Below are 13,701 nucleotides of genomic sequence, written 5' to 3' on the forward strand. Positions count from 1 at the left end.
AATTTAGACGTACACATTGGCACGATATTTATTAGAAAGCAAACCGTATAAAATAATACGTGCGTGCGCGGCTTGAGCCGCGCCGCATAACAATTTATGCGTTTAGGGGCTGGAGTACGCGTGTTTACAGATTAATGAATTGTTGCATTGTAAATATTTAAAGTTGACGATATATTATGATTTAATAGTAAATTTTTCAAAGCTGGCTTTGGACTTAGGTAAAATTATAATTTATTTATTTAAAAGAAAAAACCACGGATAGTTTTTAATTTACATAGTCGTATAACTATAATCAAGTTAATCCTGTTTTCAAGAATGCGCGGCTTTGGCGGCCAGTTATTGACTTGTACATAAAATTGAATTTTAAATAGAAATGTGAATGTATTAAAATTTAAAACTTTCAAAACGGAGGCTTATAAATATTATTATATTATGATTGTAAAATAAAGGATAAAATTTTAAATTTGTTTCACTAAAAATTTGTTTCACTAATATCTGAAATGTATGATCATATTTTGTAATATTTTATACTACATTCCAACTTTTATATATACAGTCAAACCTCTTTTCTATATATTATATACAGTCGAATCTCTATGTACCATGCCTCTCTATACCAGGTATCTTGATATACCAGGCCTCTTCTTTTTTACTCAATTGTAGTCCCTTAGAGAGTGTGACGACGTTAAGAAATTTTCTAAGTTATACAAAGAAACTCTTATGAATATGGTGCTAACTGATGAGAATTACCAAGGGGATAACTCTTACGATAAATTCATGATCCCACCCAACACTAGCCAATGTATCTAGGCAGTTATGTTATTTCGGTTAAGTTATCTCAGTACATAAGTGAATCCAATCTATCCCCTGCAATCAAAGTATTTCCATGCCTATTAAGCTATTACAGGAAATTAGGAACATCAGTGGAAAGGTGCACTGTCAATCATTATTGCTCCATACCTCCAGTCCTCCTGTTATGTGCAATTCTCACTGCTATGTATGCTCCTCATTTGTATCAATTATATTGATGCTATTTTGTTATTGAATATGAAATAATTTTCAACCGTATTAATTTATTAACTTATTGTAAATAGCAAGTTTGACAAAGGGATTACGTTTATTTTACCCGGAGTTCGTTTAAGTTTAGTATTGTAAATAGTTAATCTGACGAAGGGAATACGTCTATCTTACCCTGAGTTATGTTTTAGTTCAATCTTGACACAATTTTAAAATTATAATTTAATTATTTTATATATATGTATTGTCCATAACTAGGGTGGCCTGCTAACAGAACCATGATCTGCCTTGATTCATCCTTCAGCACAGAGAAAAGCTCCTTTTTTTATACATTATGATTACAGAGGATCTGATATTTAGATATATATTGCTGTGCTGTAAAAATTGACTTTATTTATTTATTTATTTATTTTAGTGTAATTGGTAAATTTGTGCAAAAAGTTTGATTTATCATTGCTCATATTATCGCATTTGGTGGTGTTTTGAGTGAACATCGAGCTGTATTCCAATGAAAGAAGAAATTTCAAGAAACAACAATATTGATTTGATTTTATCACAACTTTCTCATTGTGCATGCATACAAATACTATACTTTCATACATTATATTCAGCTAATCGGGCTAAATAAGTGTAGGAAAAAAGTTTGGTGAATCAATCAAGCAGGGCATATGCCATAGTTATGTTGATCGATTTGTATGTTTACAACCTACCAGGACGCGCACCGAGTTGGACTCGTCGACGGTCCTGTATATATGGAACAAATATTTTACGAGTATCACCCGTTAATGATCAATCAACTGGACACGTTTTAATTTTCTTGTAAACAAACTACAACACTTTTAATAAATTCAGCCATTTTAAACTTTGGGTTGCTCTAACCAAAGCCTTGTAGCGCGATGCGTTACTGTGCCGCGCCGCGCACTCAATGAGGCTTCTCACTGGCTAGATCGGCGAGATCGGCGAAATGCGCTACTGTGCCGCGCCGAGCTGCCATGAATTGACATCATCAATTAAACCAGAGCCCTCTCGCTTGCAGTAGCGCGCGACCGCCGTAGGCGGCACGGGATTCTACTAGCATAGTGAAACAAGCGCGCGTCACGCAGTACGCGTAACGTATACACATGGCTATGTCAACATTACGTAATTAAATAGTAACAGAGGTATAAGCGCAGCTGGAACAAATTGGCATCATAATGTTAATTAATAGAGCAAATAGTTTTTAGCAATAAATTGAGCTGAGTATTGCCATTGGCTTGTATTAGGTTGTAACCCCCGGCCCACAGTCGTTTCACTATCGTTTTTACGATACAGGGGAGCCGCGCACTCGGGTCATACAACGTCCGAAGATACATATTACATAAAACCTACCCGAGTCGGGTAGGTTTCATCAATCGGAGACCCTTTTAAAAAAAATCTCGAAGATCGACAGTAGCAAGTTAAGTGATTTAGCACGCTTGACTGCAAGCCTCGCCGAGCTGTGATGTGTGAAGGACTGCAGAGTGCAGACATCGTGAATTAAAGTTTGGTTAAGTTCTGAATCAGCATTTGTAGTTTTATTTGTACATTAAGCGAAAATGTTCGGCCTTGATCTGTGTCTCCATGCTCCAGCTATCGTAGAATCATAATGTAAACGATTTTCCGTTGATGATTCTTGGATGAGATACTGCATCTGAGAAACAGGAATACGTCTCTGATTTGATAATAAAATCATTTTGATCCTCCTTCTTGATCTCTGTCTTAATTAATTCTGGTGTGTGGTGGAATACAATCATTTTCCGTCTTCATCTCATTTTTACATTTCAGTACATTTTGCTGCTCCATTTCACTGAAAAGCTAACGATTGTATAAAAATGTACATGTACAACTTTCCACTAGAGAGAGAATTTGATTTACGTTCTGGACTTAAAGGGAAAAGGTTACCAAAATCAAAACAAATCCATCTACAGTTTATCATGGTCAACCATTGGTATTCTTATAATGCCGAAAATTAGTCAGTGGACACTAGAAGTGCACTATACAAACTAAGGTTCGATGATAACTTTGAGTAAACGGCACGAGCATTAATATTACTAGCAGGAACCCGTCTAACCCTAAAATGGTGTCAAGACTAAATTTAAAACAATATTACCTATTTATATATTACCTATTTATATATTACCTATAATTCGCGTTTTTGACACCACTTGGGGTACCAAATTTTGGGCCCTAAAAGTAAAACTCCTATTTCTTGGCCAATTTTTTATTTTTTCATGCTGATTTGGAGGCCATTAAAGCTTTTGACCCAGTCAAAAAAGTTTCAGTTGTATATCTTTTTCAGTTTTTGCAGAAATTCGCGTTAAAGTTGATGCTGTGGTGTCAGTAAAATGGCACGGATAAATAAATATATATATATCGTCTCGCTTTATATATAGTAAGATTGTATGAGAATTAAACCAAGGTAACACGTTTTACCATGATGCTGTTGTGTTTATGGACAGTATCTGTATACAATCTTGAGCTATAAAACGATGTTTAGTTCGCTATATAAATATATTGACCACAATTTACCACATTTGATATAATCACATACGACTAGGACCCGATTATCGGTCTAGGGATCGCTGGTTGCTATGACATATGAGATGTCATAAAATTTTTTTTAAATGGTTTTCGAGATAGCAGTCGACGTACCGACAAACTAGAACCCAAATTTTATAGCTTGAAAATATTTGCATGAAATTTTCGGAATCGATCCAAAATTGCATTTATCATTATTTTGGGAGACGATTTTTGATTTAGGCCTAATTCCAAAATTTGCCCGAAAAATTCAGAAAATAAAAATTAATTAACGATCGACGTTCATACTAAGTCGTTTGTAACTATATAGATATAGTATATACTCAATCACAGGTTTGACACGCATTTTTCGGACTTTACTTTTCAATTAAAAAAATACGTATGATACCGTCGAAATTATAAGTAGAATTAACTTCCGAATTTCTCCTATTAGGTCGTGATCAAATTAGACCTTCTATATATTTTAGATCGAATCGAGGTGCCGCTTTTATATAAAGCAACGACCACCAATAAAACCAGAGTAACTCTTACCGTTATAGTAATAAACCACCTCATCGCGGGTTTACTACTAGTAGTAGTACTACATATAACTATAAGAACATTCAGAACATTTATACGGTTTTTCAATTTTCAGTTTTCACCGGTATGAGTCCATTGATGTGGATATAAAGTAAGACCCGTGACGACGATCAAGTGATACTGATTATACCAGGATATTAATAGCTAGGAGTGTAGGTGTGATAGTGTGAAACTAGTCCGTTTGTATCATGTGTGATGTGCGATTGAGTAATACTAATTTGTCTATCCAATTTCCAAGAAAAATTAAATTGAAAGAAATTTAAATCAAAGTTCAATAGTGAAGCTCAGGAGGTGGAATGTCATTGGGATACAAATAAGACAGAGGTTACCTCAAGCGTTTAATAGTTCCTCGAAAACTTAATTATAATAAAACCAATACATTAACAAATAAAGTAAAATACTCACTTGTTATAAGTTATAACATAAATATAAATCTTTCACAATATTCCCCGATGATGAAATGAAATGAAATATGTATTACTCAACTTTATTAGCATGTTAGACCTTTTATTATTTAACGTTGGAGTTATTCTTGATGATTTGATTTGGGCTTGATACTTCGTCCAGTCCCAACATCAGATATTACATAAATCTTAATAGCAACACACCCTAGTTACTTAATCCCCGTAACCACTGTACTGACTGGAAATATGAGAGGGGGAGGATTTGTTGTAGAGTAGGTAGGTGAGACAGTGGGAGGAGGTGTGAAGACAGACTCACCAGGTGAGAAGGTGAAAGGAGCTGCAGAGTGGGACATGTCGGGTTCTCGTTGGTAACTGGAGAAGCAACTGGAAAGTAGGCTTGAACTGAAAAGAAGGTAGTCGTCTAAGGTCAGAGGCTTTACTAATGGTAGAGGCTTAACAAAAATGGGTCCTTTAACACTATCATTCGGTCGAGCATTTGAAACCTGGCTGCTCTCATGAAAAGAGAGCGAGTATACTTCAATATCACTACGCTGATTAGTCACCAAAGATTTACGACTAGTTTTAAAAGAACACTCAGATAATTGATTGAAGTTTTCAATGCCATGCTTCTTCTGGTGTGAATGAGTCCTCTGATGAAAATCCAAAGCCGCTTTTTGGCGTGCACTGTAGAAACATTCAGAGCATTTATACGGTTTTTCACCGGTATGACTCAGCTGATGGCGTACTAAGTTTTGTTTTAGACTTGCACTGTAGGAGCATAAGGAACATTTATAAGGCTTTTCACCGGTATGACTCAACTGATGACGAACTAAGTGTGCCTTTCGGCTTGCACTGTAGGCACAATCAGAACATTTAAATAGATTTGGGCCGATATGAGTCCTCTGATGAAAAACCAAGGATGATTTTCGACTGAAACTGATAGAACATCCAGAGCATTTGTAAGGTTTTTCACCGGTATGAATTCGCTGATGGCGTACTAAGTTTTGTTTAAGACTTGCACTGAAGGAACATTCAGAGCAAATATACGGTTTTTCACCGGTATGACTCAGCTGATGGCGTACTAAGTTTTGTTTTAGACTTGCACTGTAGGAACATTTAGAGCATGTGTAAGGCTTTTCACCAGTATGACTTAGCTGATGGTGTACTATTTGTGATTTTTGGATGGGACAATAAAGCTGAGCAGCAGGATTCGATTTAATAAAAAAATCATGTTCCTCCTCCTTGATCTCTGACTTTATCAACTCAGGTGGAATACGGTCTTCTTTAATCTTCATCTTATCTTCAAACTCTAGTTTATTCTGTTGCTCCATATAACTACTGAATCGTCACTAGAAATAAAATTTTAATGGGAAAAAGCTGCGGAGAAGGTTACGAAATTTGATAAAGCTTAGTTCAAAATTTAGCATGGTATTCTGATAATACCGAAAATAAGGAACCAGCAAAAGCTCTTTCTAAAAGTGTAAACTGTATATCACTATTATATCCAATCTTGTAAACAATAACTAGAACTGCTCTCCAAACTAAAGGTACACGATAACTTTGAGCTTCACTTTGCACCAGGCACCCGGTGCGGTAATATAATATTGTATCTGTTCCAAGAGTAAGTAACACCTGCTACTGCACTCAGCACTATCATGATGTGATTACAGAATACCGAGTACTGTAGCTGTATTATTGTATAATTATTCCGTGTGTACCATTTGTCATTTCTGTGTAAATAATTGCAAAATCAAACCTACAGACGAAGTTTTATGGGCAGGAACCGAGAGTGTCAATTTTACGACAAGATTTGACAATATGTGACAATATATGACAAGAGATGACGAGATATGACAAGAGATGACGAGATATGACAAGTTTGACAATATCTGACAATAGTCGACAAACCGTGGGAAAATGGGCAGGGTCACTGCCCTTTTATTTTAATTTTATGAATTAAGCAAAGAAGTGATGGGCTGTTGAAATACAGTTTTTTTAAAACAGTTTCTGTAAAGCAATAAGTAGTTGCTCGAAAACTAAATAAAACCGCAAACTAATAAAAATACATATTTTTTATAACATATTATTATGTATTAGAGCGTTTACAATATACCCTGTTTATATTTTATAATGCTTTCGGCCGGTTTCGGCATAAAATATTACACACATTTTATAGCAATATATACATGTGTATACGCTTTTCATGGCTGTAGAATCATACTAAGCTAGAGAATAGGACGAAACAAGCTTTCAAAGAATGTTTGTTCATGTAACCAAGAAATTTCGGAGCATTATTGGTTTGTATTATAAACGGTCTTATCCTGGGTTCATTATTATACTTAAGTACTAAGCTAACGACAAACGATGAAAAAATAAGCATTGCATCACTGTGAGTTGATGGTATCTCAGAAAATAAAGAAAATGCGGAAAAGGTTATCAAATTCGAAAAAAATTCATCTAAAGTTTAACATGGCATTCTGACAAAGCCAAAAGTTATGAATACCTTATCGGACTTTATTTGAACGGACATTAATTGGACGCTTGAGGCCCTAGCGATCATTCTAATGTCCGTTAAATTAAAGTCCGACAAGGTAGTTAAATTAAATATATTAAATGAATGCCTTTGAGCGTTCATTTTAATGTCCGTTCAAAATTATGTCCGTTCACAAAATGTCCGGTCAAATAACGTCCGATAAGGTAGATAAAAATAAAGGTTGTAAACGTCTAAACTTAATCTCGTAAACAGTATAGTAAGTTTAGCTACTCTCCGAACCGATGCTTCATGTTAAGTTTGAGCCCATCTTCAAACTTTTCTGCGACATTATTCTATGAGTTTCAAGTATAAATCACAGCTGTTACCTCAATGGTTACAGCTGAGGTAACAGCTGTGATGTATATTTGGAACTCATAATGTCGCACAACTACAAGTGTGTATGTGTGTGTGTGTGTGTGTGTGTGTGTGTGTGTGTGTGTGTGTGTGTGTGTGTGTGTGTGTGTGTGTGTGTGTGTGTGTGTGTGTGTGTGTGTGTGTGTGTGTGTGTGTGTGTGTGTGTGTGTGTGTGTGTGTGTGTGTGTGTGTGTGTGTGTGTGTGTGTGTGTGTGTGTGTGTGTGTGTGTGTGTGTGTGTGTGTGTGTGTTTGTGTGTGTGTGTGTGTGTGTGTGTGTGTGTTATAGAGTTTTTATAATGTAGCGCGCTGTGGGCCTGGATGTTAAAACAGCGACTGCGAAACATTCCGTGGCAAGTATCCCTGTAACAAGTTTAAACTTTAAACACATGACAGGACTGCCGAGAGCAGCATCAAAATTGTCCAAATTCCAGATGAGTATAATTAATGGAGAAGGCCTAGCTGAGCAATTTGGCATTTCAAACACAGTTTTAACTATTTAAGAACGATTAAAATATTACAATTTTAAATGTATATTATAGCCTGCCAGCAGCTCTTGCTAGATAAATGTGGTTTGAAAAAGGTGCATAGGGAGCGTTCACATATAACATCAGCAAGATTTTAGCCAATTTTACTCCCCCTCCCTCTGTCAGCAACTGTCAGCATTGAGTGACCCACCCCCCCCCCCCCCCCTAATGACGTCAGCATTCGCCAGACCCCCTTGCCTTCTTAACTCCCTTACTTAATACTTAGGTACCCCTCCCGTCAGCCAGCGAGGGGGTATAAAAATGCTGACGCGGGTGTAGGGCGTACTAGGCAGGGAAATTAGTATGCGACTGATATAAAGTTAAACAGATCGTCAACAGAGTTAAAACTAAGTTCACCGAACTAATATTAAGGAAATTAGCGAAGTTTTATTTAATTGTTAATAAAATTGATTTGAACCAACCATTTTTGCCAAAATTCACGTTCAATTCTGCAAACCTCAGAGTCACTGTCAGACCCGTTCAGCATTTCCAAACCCGCCCTTTCCCCTTGGCTGCTAACGTCATAATATGCGAACGCGCTCCCATAACCACAACTCAATTGTTCAATGTTCGATATTCCAACTCAAACTTTTGAAGCTATCAGTATAACTATAACTATAACTATAAATGTAGACTGTCCCTCATCACGTCGAAACCAATGGAATGGATATAATTAGTTGGTGCACAATAATATTAATGGTGGTATGTCAAAAAACTCCGCTCTAGTATAGACATAGTGACCCTAAAATAGTACTAATTATAGTACCCTATTATAATAGTACTATATACTATGACTAGGTGGTATTAGGACATGATGCGATGAGGGAAAGTATCGACTGACTCCGAAAAAACAACTACGTAAAAATTATTAAGACTAAGAGTTTACCGCTTTATGGGTACAAAACCAATATAGATAACACTTTGAAGGAGAGCCAAGTTTGAGCTACAATATGAAACAATTGCACTGCCACAATTGAAATTTGTGTCGGATGAGGGCGGTATACGTATAGTAAACTGACCACAGCTATGCTTAATAAACCATATCATTTATAATTTAGTACTAAACTTTGAACTTATTTTCGATGCTTCACGTTTTGAGTACGCCTTGAGTTGATTAGTACGATTAGTAATTTTTTCGTATAAAAATGCTGACGGGTGTAGGCAGGAAAAATTAGTATGCCACTGATTTAAACAGTTGGTCAACAGAGTTCAGTTTACCGAGGTACTAATATTAAGGAAATTAGCAAATGTTTATTGTTAAGATTGATTAGAAACAAAAATGTTTGCCAAAATTCACGTTACATTTTTGTTAAACTTAACGGATGTTACTCGTTTAAATTTCTTCGAAGTAGTGCGCGCCGCTTTCTTCTCGAAATGTTATGGCAAGACCATTAACAATGGTCAACATTTATCTGCTGACGTTAGCAAGGCTCCTGGCTCAGACCACCCTCCCCCTCCCGTCAGCAACCGTAAGTATTTCCAAACCCCCACTACCCCCTCGGCTGCTGACGTCATATGTGAACGCTCCCATATTCATTTATTCTTTGGAAGAATTTCAGAAAGTTTGCTTTCAGGATTGAAATATAGCAATTTGAAAATCATAAAGTGAAATGATAAATCAATGAAAATTTTAGCTTTGCTGTTTAGGGGTCAAAGGATAAAGTCCTTTAAATTTTGAAAATATACTTAATGAGTAATACTAATACTATAAGTATAATAGGTCTCAAAAAGGGTGCAAAGAGGGAGAATCTGCAATTTTTGTGGACAATTTGCTTAATATATTGCTTAATATAAGGGGGTGATTGTTCAAAAATGTAGGCGAAGATAGATTTTTAGACTCGATTTTAAGGGCACGCGATCAAAAATCGCTCGTGCAATACAATTACACACAAGCGCTGACCTTCTACCGGCGATAATTTCGGTTAGGAACAGTATTTTTCTATCGGATTAAAAGCATCTCTATCAGAAACATCTAAAAAGTCGATTTTGAGAAAATTTCCATGAAGACCCCCCCTGCCCCCTTAAAGGAAGGAATTCTAGCAATGAAGAATGTAAATTTGAACTACTCCTTGTCTTTGGCAGTAATGCATTTGGATAATGCAATGGTGGATTGGCCAAATGAGCCTACACCCCTGGCGTTGCTCCAGAAAGTTTCATTTTATCGCCCCCGAATACCCCGGACTAATTAACAATAACATTATAATTCTATCTTCATTTCTAACCTCGCAGCTATGTTTTTCTTGTTCCTTTGTGTTATCTACCTGCCTGTAGTTGCATCAACTGATAAGGAGTACACTGCCCTGCACTTTGGAACTTCTTCCAGCGATCGCATTAGTTTCAACTATGACATGGCCCCATTCCGAGATTCTCTCTCCATATGCACGTGGATCAAACGTATCTCCACCTCATCTATATACCCGGTAGTGTTTAATTACTATGCAGCTAGCAGTCACGAGATTTTGATTGGGCCTGATGGGTACCATAACAGAGTAGTAGCTGATAAAGGTTTAGATAGCAGACGCAACCTTTTCACAGTACCAGTGGGCACGTGGTTTAGTTATTGCATAACGTGGTCTGTAGCGTCCAGGACAATAAAGTTATACATGGACGGTGATTTGGTAGGAACAGACCAGACTACATCGGGGAGGAGGCTGACAATGGGAGGGCAGTTATGGTTTGGTAATATCCATGGTGGACATTCTAGTCATGTGTTTGGAGGAGACATTTATCAGTTCAATGTATATTCCAATGTATTGGAGTCAGCTGAAATAAAGAAAATAGCAGAAGGGGGACTATGTTTTGATTTAAAGGAATTTTCCGACACTAGGATCCTTCGATGGGAAGATATTCTGGACAGATCACGGAGTGGGTCTGTGAGTGAGGTAAAAGTGTGTGAGTGGATAAGGAAACTAGATAATCAGTTGAGGGAGTCACAAGAGAAACTGGCAAGTGCGACTAAAACGCTGAACGGAACAGAGGCTCAACTTAGTAGGTCGGAGGAGAAAGTGGAGACACTAGCCAATCTTCTTAATTCAACTCAAGAAGAGTTGGAGTGAACTCGACTGAATTTCACTGAAGCTAAGAAGAAGCTTAATGTAACGAAGGAAAAGCTGGTCACTACAGAGGAGGAGCTGAAGGGTGTAACATCTGATCTGGAGGAGGTAACTGCTGAGCTGGAGGGGGTGACTGCTGAGCTGGAGGGGGTGACTGCTGAGCTGGAGGGGGTGACTGCTGAGCTGGAGGGGGTGACTGCTGAGCTGGAGGGGGTGACTGCTGAGCTGGAGGGGGTGACTGCTGATCTGGAAGAGGTGACTGCTGAGCTGGATGAGGTGACTGCTGATATGAACAGGACTGAAACTGCATTGGAAACAGTGACCGGAGATCTAAACTCGACACAAGCAGAACTAGGAGCTGTAAGTGATGACCTGGAAACTTGCTCCGCTGGCTTAAAAGACATAGGGAGAAAGTTTAAAGAATCTCGAACATTCCACAATGTCACCAGATGGGATGTCCTGTTTACTCCCCCATACTTCAACAAGGTCTTCTCAAATGATCTGTTCCGGCAACTCACCAAAAGTTGGAATATGTTGGGTAAGTGACGTTGGGAATGCTTTTGCTTTCTCTGTTGTTATTGTTACTATCAACTATGTTATTATATAAATTACTATTATATAACTTTATTCAAATCAAAAATAGAACATAAATGAACATCTTAAAGATCTGATAAGTAGCCAGAAAAAAATAAATACTGATACACAAGCTATAACAATTACTTCCATCCCGCTCTATCAGATGCTAAAAATCTTAAATTGTACAAATCGTCTGTATTCAACTATGTATGATTGTTTTTCACCTAACCAGGTTTAAAAAAATTACTGTGCGATTTATACCTTACGAGACATATTTATATGGTACGAAATTTGGGGATTTTTGGAAAAAATCCCCATATTTTCGTACTACCAAAATTGTGGCCGCCATTTCAAAATCCCACACATTAATTTGTATGTAATTGGCTTAAATAGGGCTAATTTGAGGTGAATTTGTCAAATAAGTTGTTTTACGTGTTTTGTGAGACAAGGATACGCATTTCTCAGGTAAATAGAAAGTTCCTTAGTATAAAAATTACTGAATAGAAAATACTGGTTTTTCAGTGTTACGTGAAAAACGTGCGTCAGATTCAAAATTATCTCACATATGATTTTATATAGACTTCTATAACAACGACTTTTTTTTTTATCAATAAACTTTCAAATTGTTACACAAATACATCATTTTATTTCAAAGAAAATATCGCCGAATGACCTTACATGCCTTGACAAGTGACCGAGTGTAAACAAAATAAGGGACACCGAAACACCAGTTGACCAGTAAACTGATCATAGCAATTACATCGGGCCCTAAATGCACCTATGAGTGAAGCGATGCTGCAACCAAGGCATGCTAGGTTTATTCCATTGAACTAATAAGGTTACAGCCTAAAATATAAATATAATAAATAACAAAGTACCATAAATCATAATTATAAACACACTTTATTTAACATATTTTATTAATTATACTGCATATCAATTTATATTTAGACAATATAGTTACATTAAGGTAAATTGTTTAACTGTCAGAGGATGTTATATGGTCGTTTAGAACTGTCCAGAGGTACTTAATTAAATGGGTTTTAAACACGGATGGCCTTGAGATTTCCCTTAATTCATAAGGGAGTTTATTCCAAAGAATGTGTGCTCTGTAAAAGTAAGACTTAGATATGCCTGAACATCTGGTCTGGCTTGACGTAAGGTTTTGTGGAACTTGAGGAGAAATGTCACTAATCATACTGAGATCGTCTAGATGTGATCGCCTTAACCTACTTCCCATGAAACGTCGTAAGTAAGGTGGAAATGTCACAACTGACATGTCATAAAAAATATTATGAAAATATAATATATCCTTGTAATCAAACCTTACCGAGAGTGGAAGGATATTTAGTTCCTTACACGCTATGAAATACCTTTTTTTGTCCCTAAGGCTCGAGTAAATATCATTAAGGATCCACTTGATACCTCTTTTTTGTATCGATTCAAGTTTCTCCACCGAGGTTTCTGAATGAGGCCGCCAGACAATTGTGCAGTGTTCGAAATGACTTCTAACCTGAGATAGATAGAAGGCCCGACGTTTTTTAGTGTTCTTGGTGAAGTAACATGTTCTTTTTAGAAGGCCTAACCTCTGACTAGCCTTAGAGTATATCATATCACAGTGATGTGACCAATCTAACTTACTATTGATATGTACTCCAAGATCTTTTTCAATGTCTGTGTATTCGATAGCCGTTTCATTCATTGAGTACACAAAATTAACACTACGATTCATAGAATATGCTCGGGTAATAGAAAGAACGTGACTTTTTGAAGGGTGAAACACCATCTTATTATGATGAGCCCAATTTTGAAGACTGTTAATATCCCGCTGGAGCAGCCAATGGTCATCCTGGGACGTGATTCTACGCCATATTTTTGTATCATCAGCATACATGGTTATATTTGTTTCCGTTGACAAATCCTCTGTAATGTCATTAAGAAAAAGTATAAATAAAGTAGGCCCTAAAATTGAGCCCTGGGGGACACCTGATCTAACCTGACAGGGAGCAGACATTTTATTTCCAATGACAACCCTTTGGTATCTGTTTTCAAGGTAGCACTTGAAGAATCTCAGTAGAGATGCATCAATGTTATATTGTTCTTT

The 13,701-nt window shown here is 36.9% G+C and overlaps 1 protein-coding gene across 1 annotated transcript; it reads right to left on the reverse strand.

The window, feature by feature from the left end:
• Window positions 1–12,539: 12,539 nt before the first annotated feature.
• LOC134818335 (uncharacterized) lies at window positions 12,540–13,496 on the reverse strand. Its single transcript, XM_063827845.1, has one exon. It carries the CDS (start codon window positions 13,489–13,491, stop codon window positions 12,577–12,579), a length of 915 nt encoding a protein of 304 aa, XP_063683915.1. The 5' UTR covers window positions 13,492–13,496; the 3' UTR covers window positions 12,540–12,576.
• Between the last annotated feature and the right edge of the window lie 205 nt (window positions 13,497–13,701).

This window comes from Bolinopsis microptera, chromosome 7 (assembly GCF_026151205.1).
Source record: "Bolinopsis microptera isolate Bmic1 chromosome 7, MBARI_Bmic_1.0, whole genome shotgun sequence".
Classification (NCBI taxonomy): domain Eukaryota; kingdom Metazoa; phylum Ctenophora; class Tentaculata; order Lobata; family Bolinopsidae; genus Bolinopsis; species Bolinopsis microptera.

Excerpts from the sequence above, each read along its gene's own strand:
- LOC134818335 (XM_063827845.1), bottom strand. The coding sequence starts at position 13,491 with ATGTATGCTGATGATACAAAAATATGGCGTAGAATCACGTCCCAGGAT.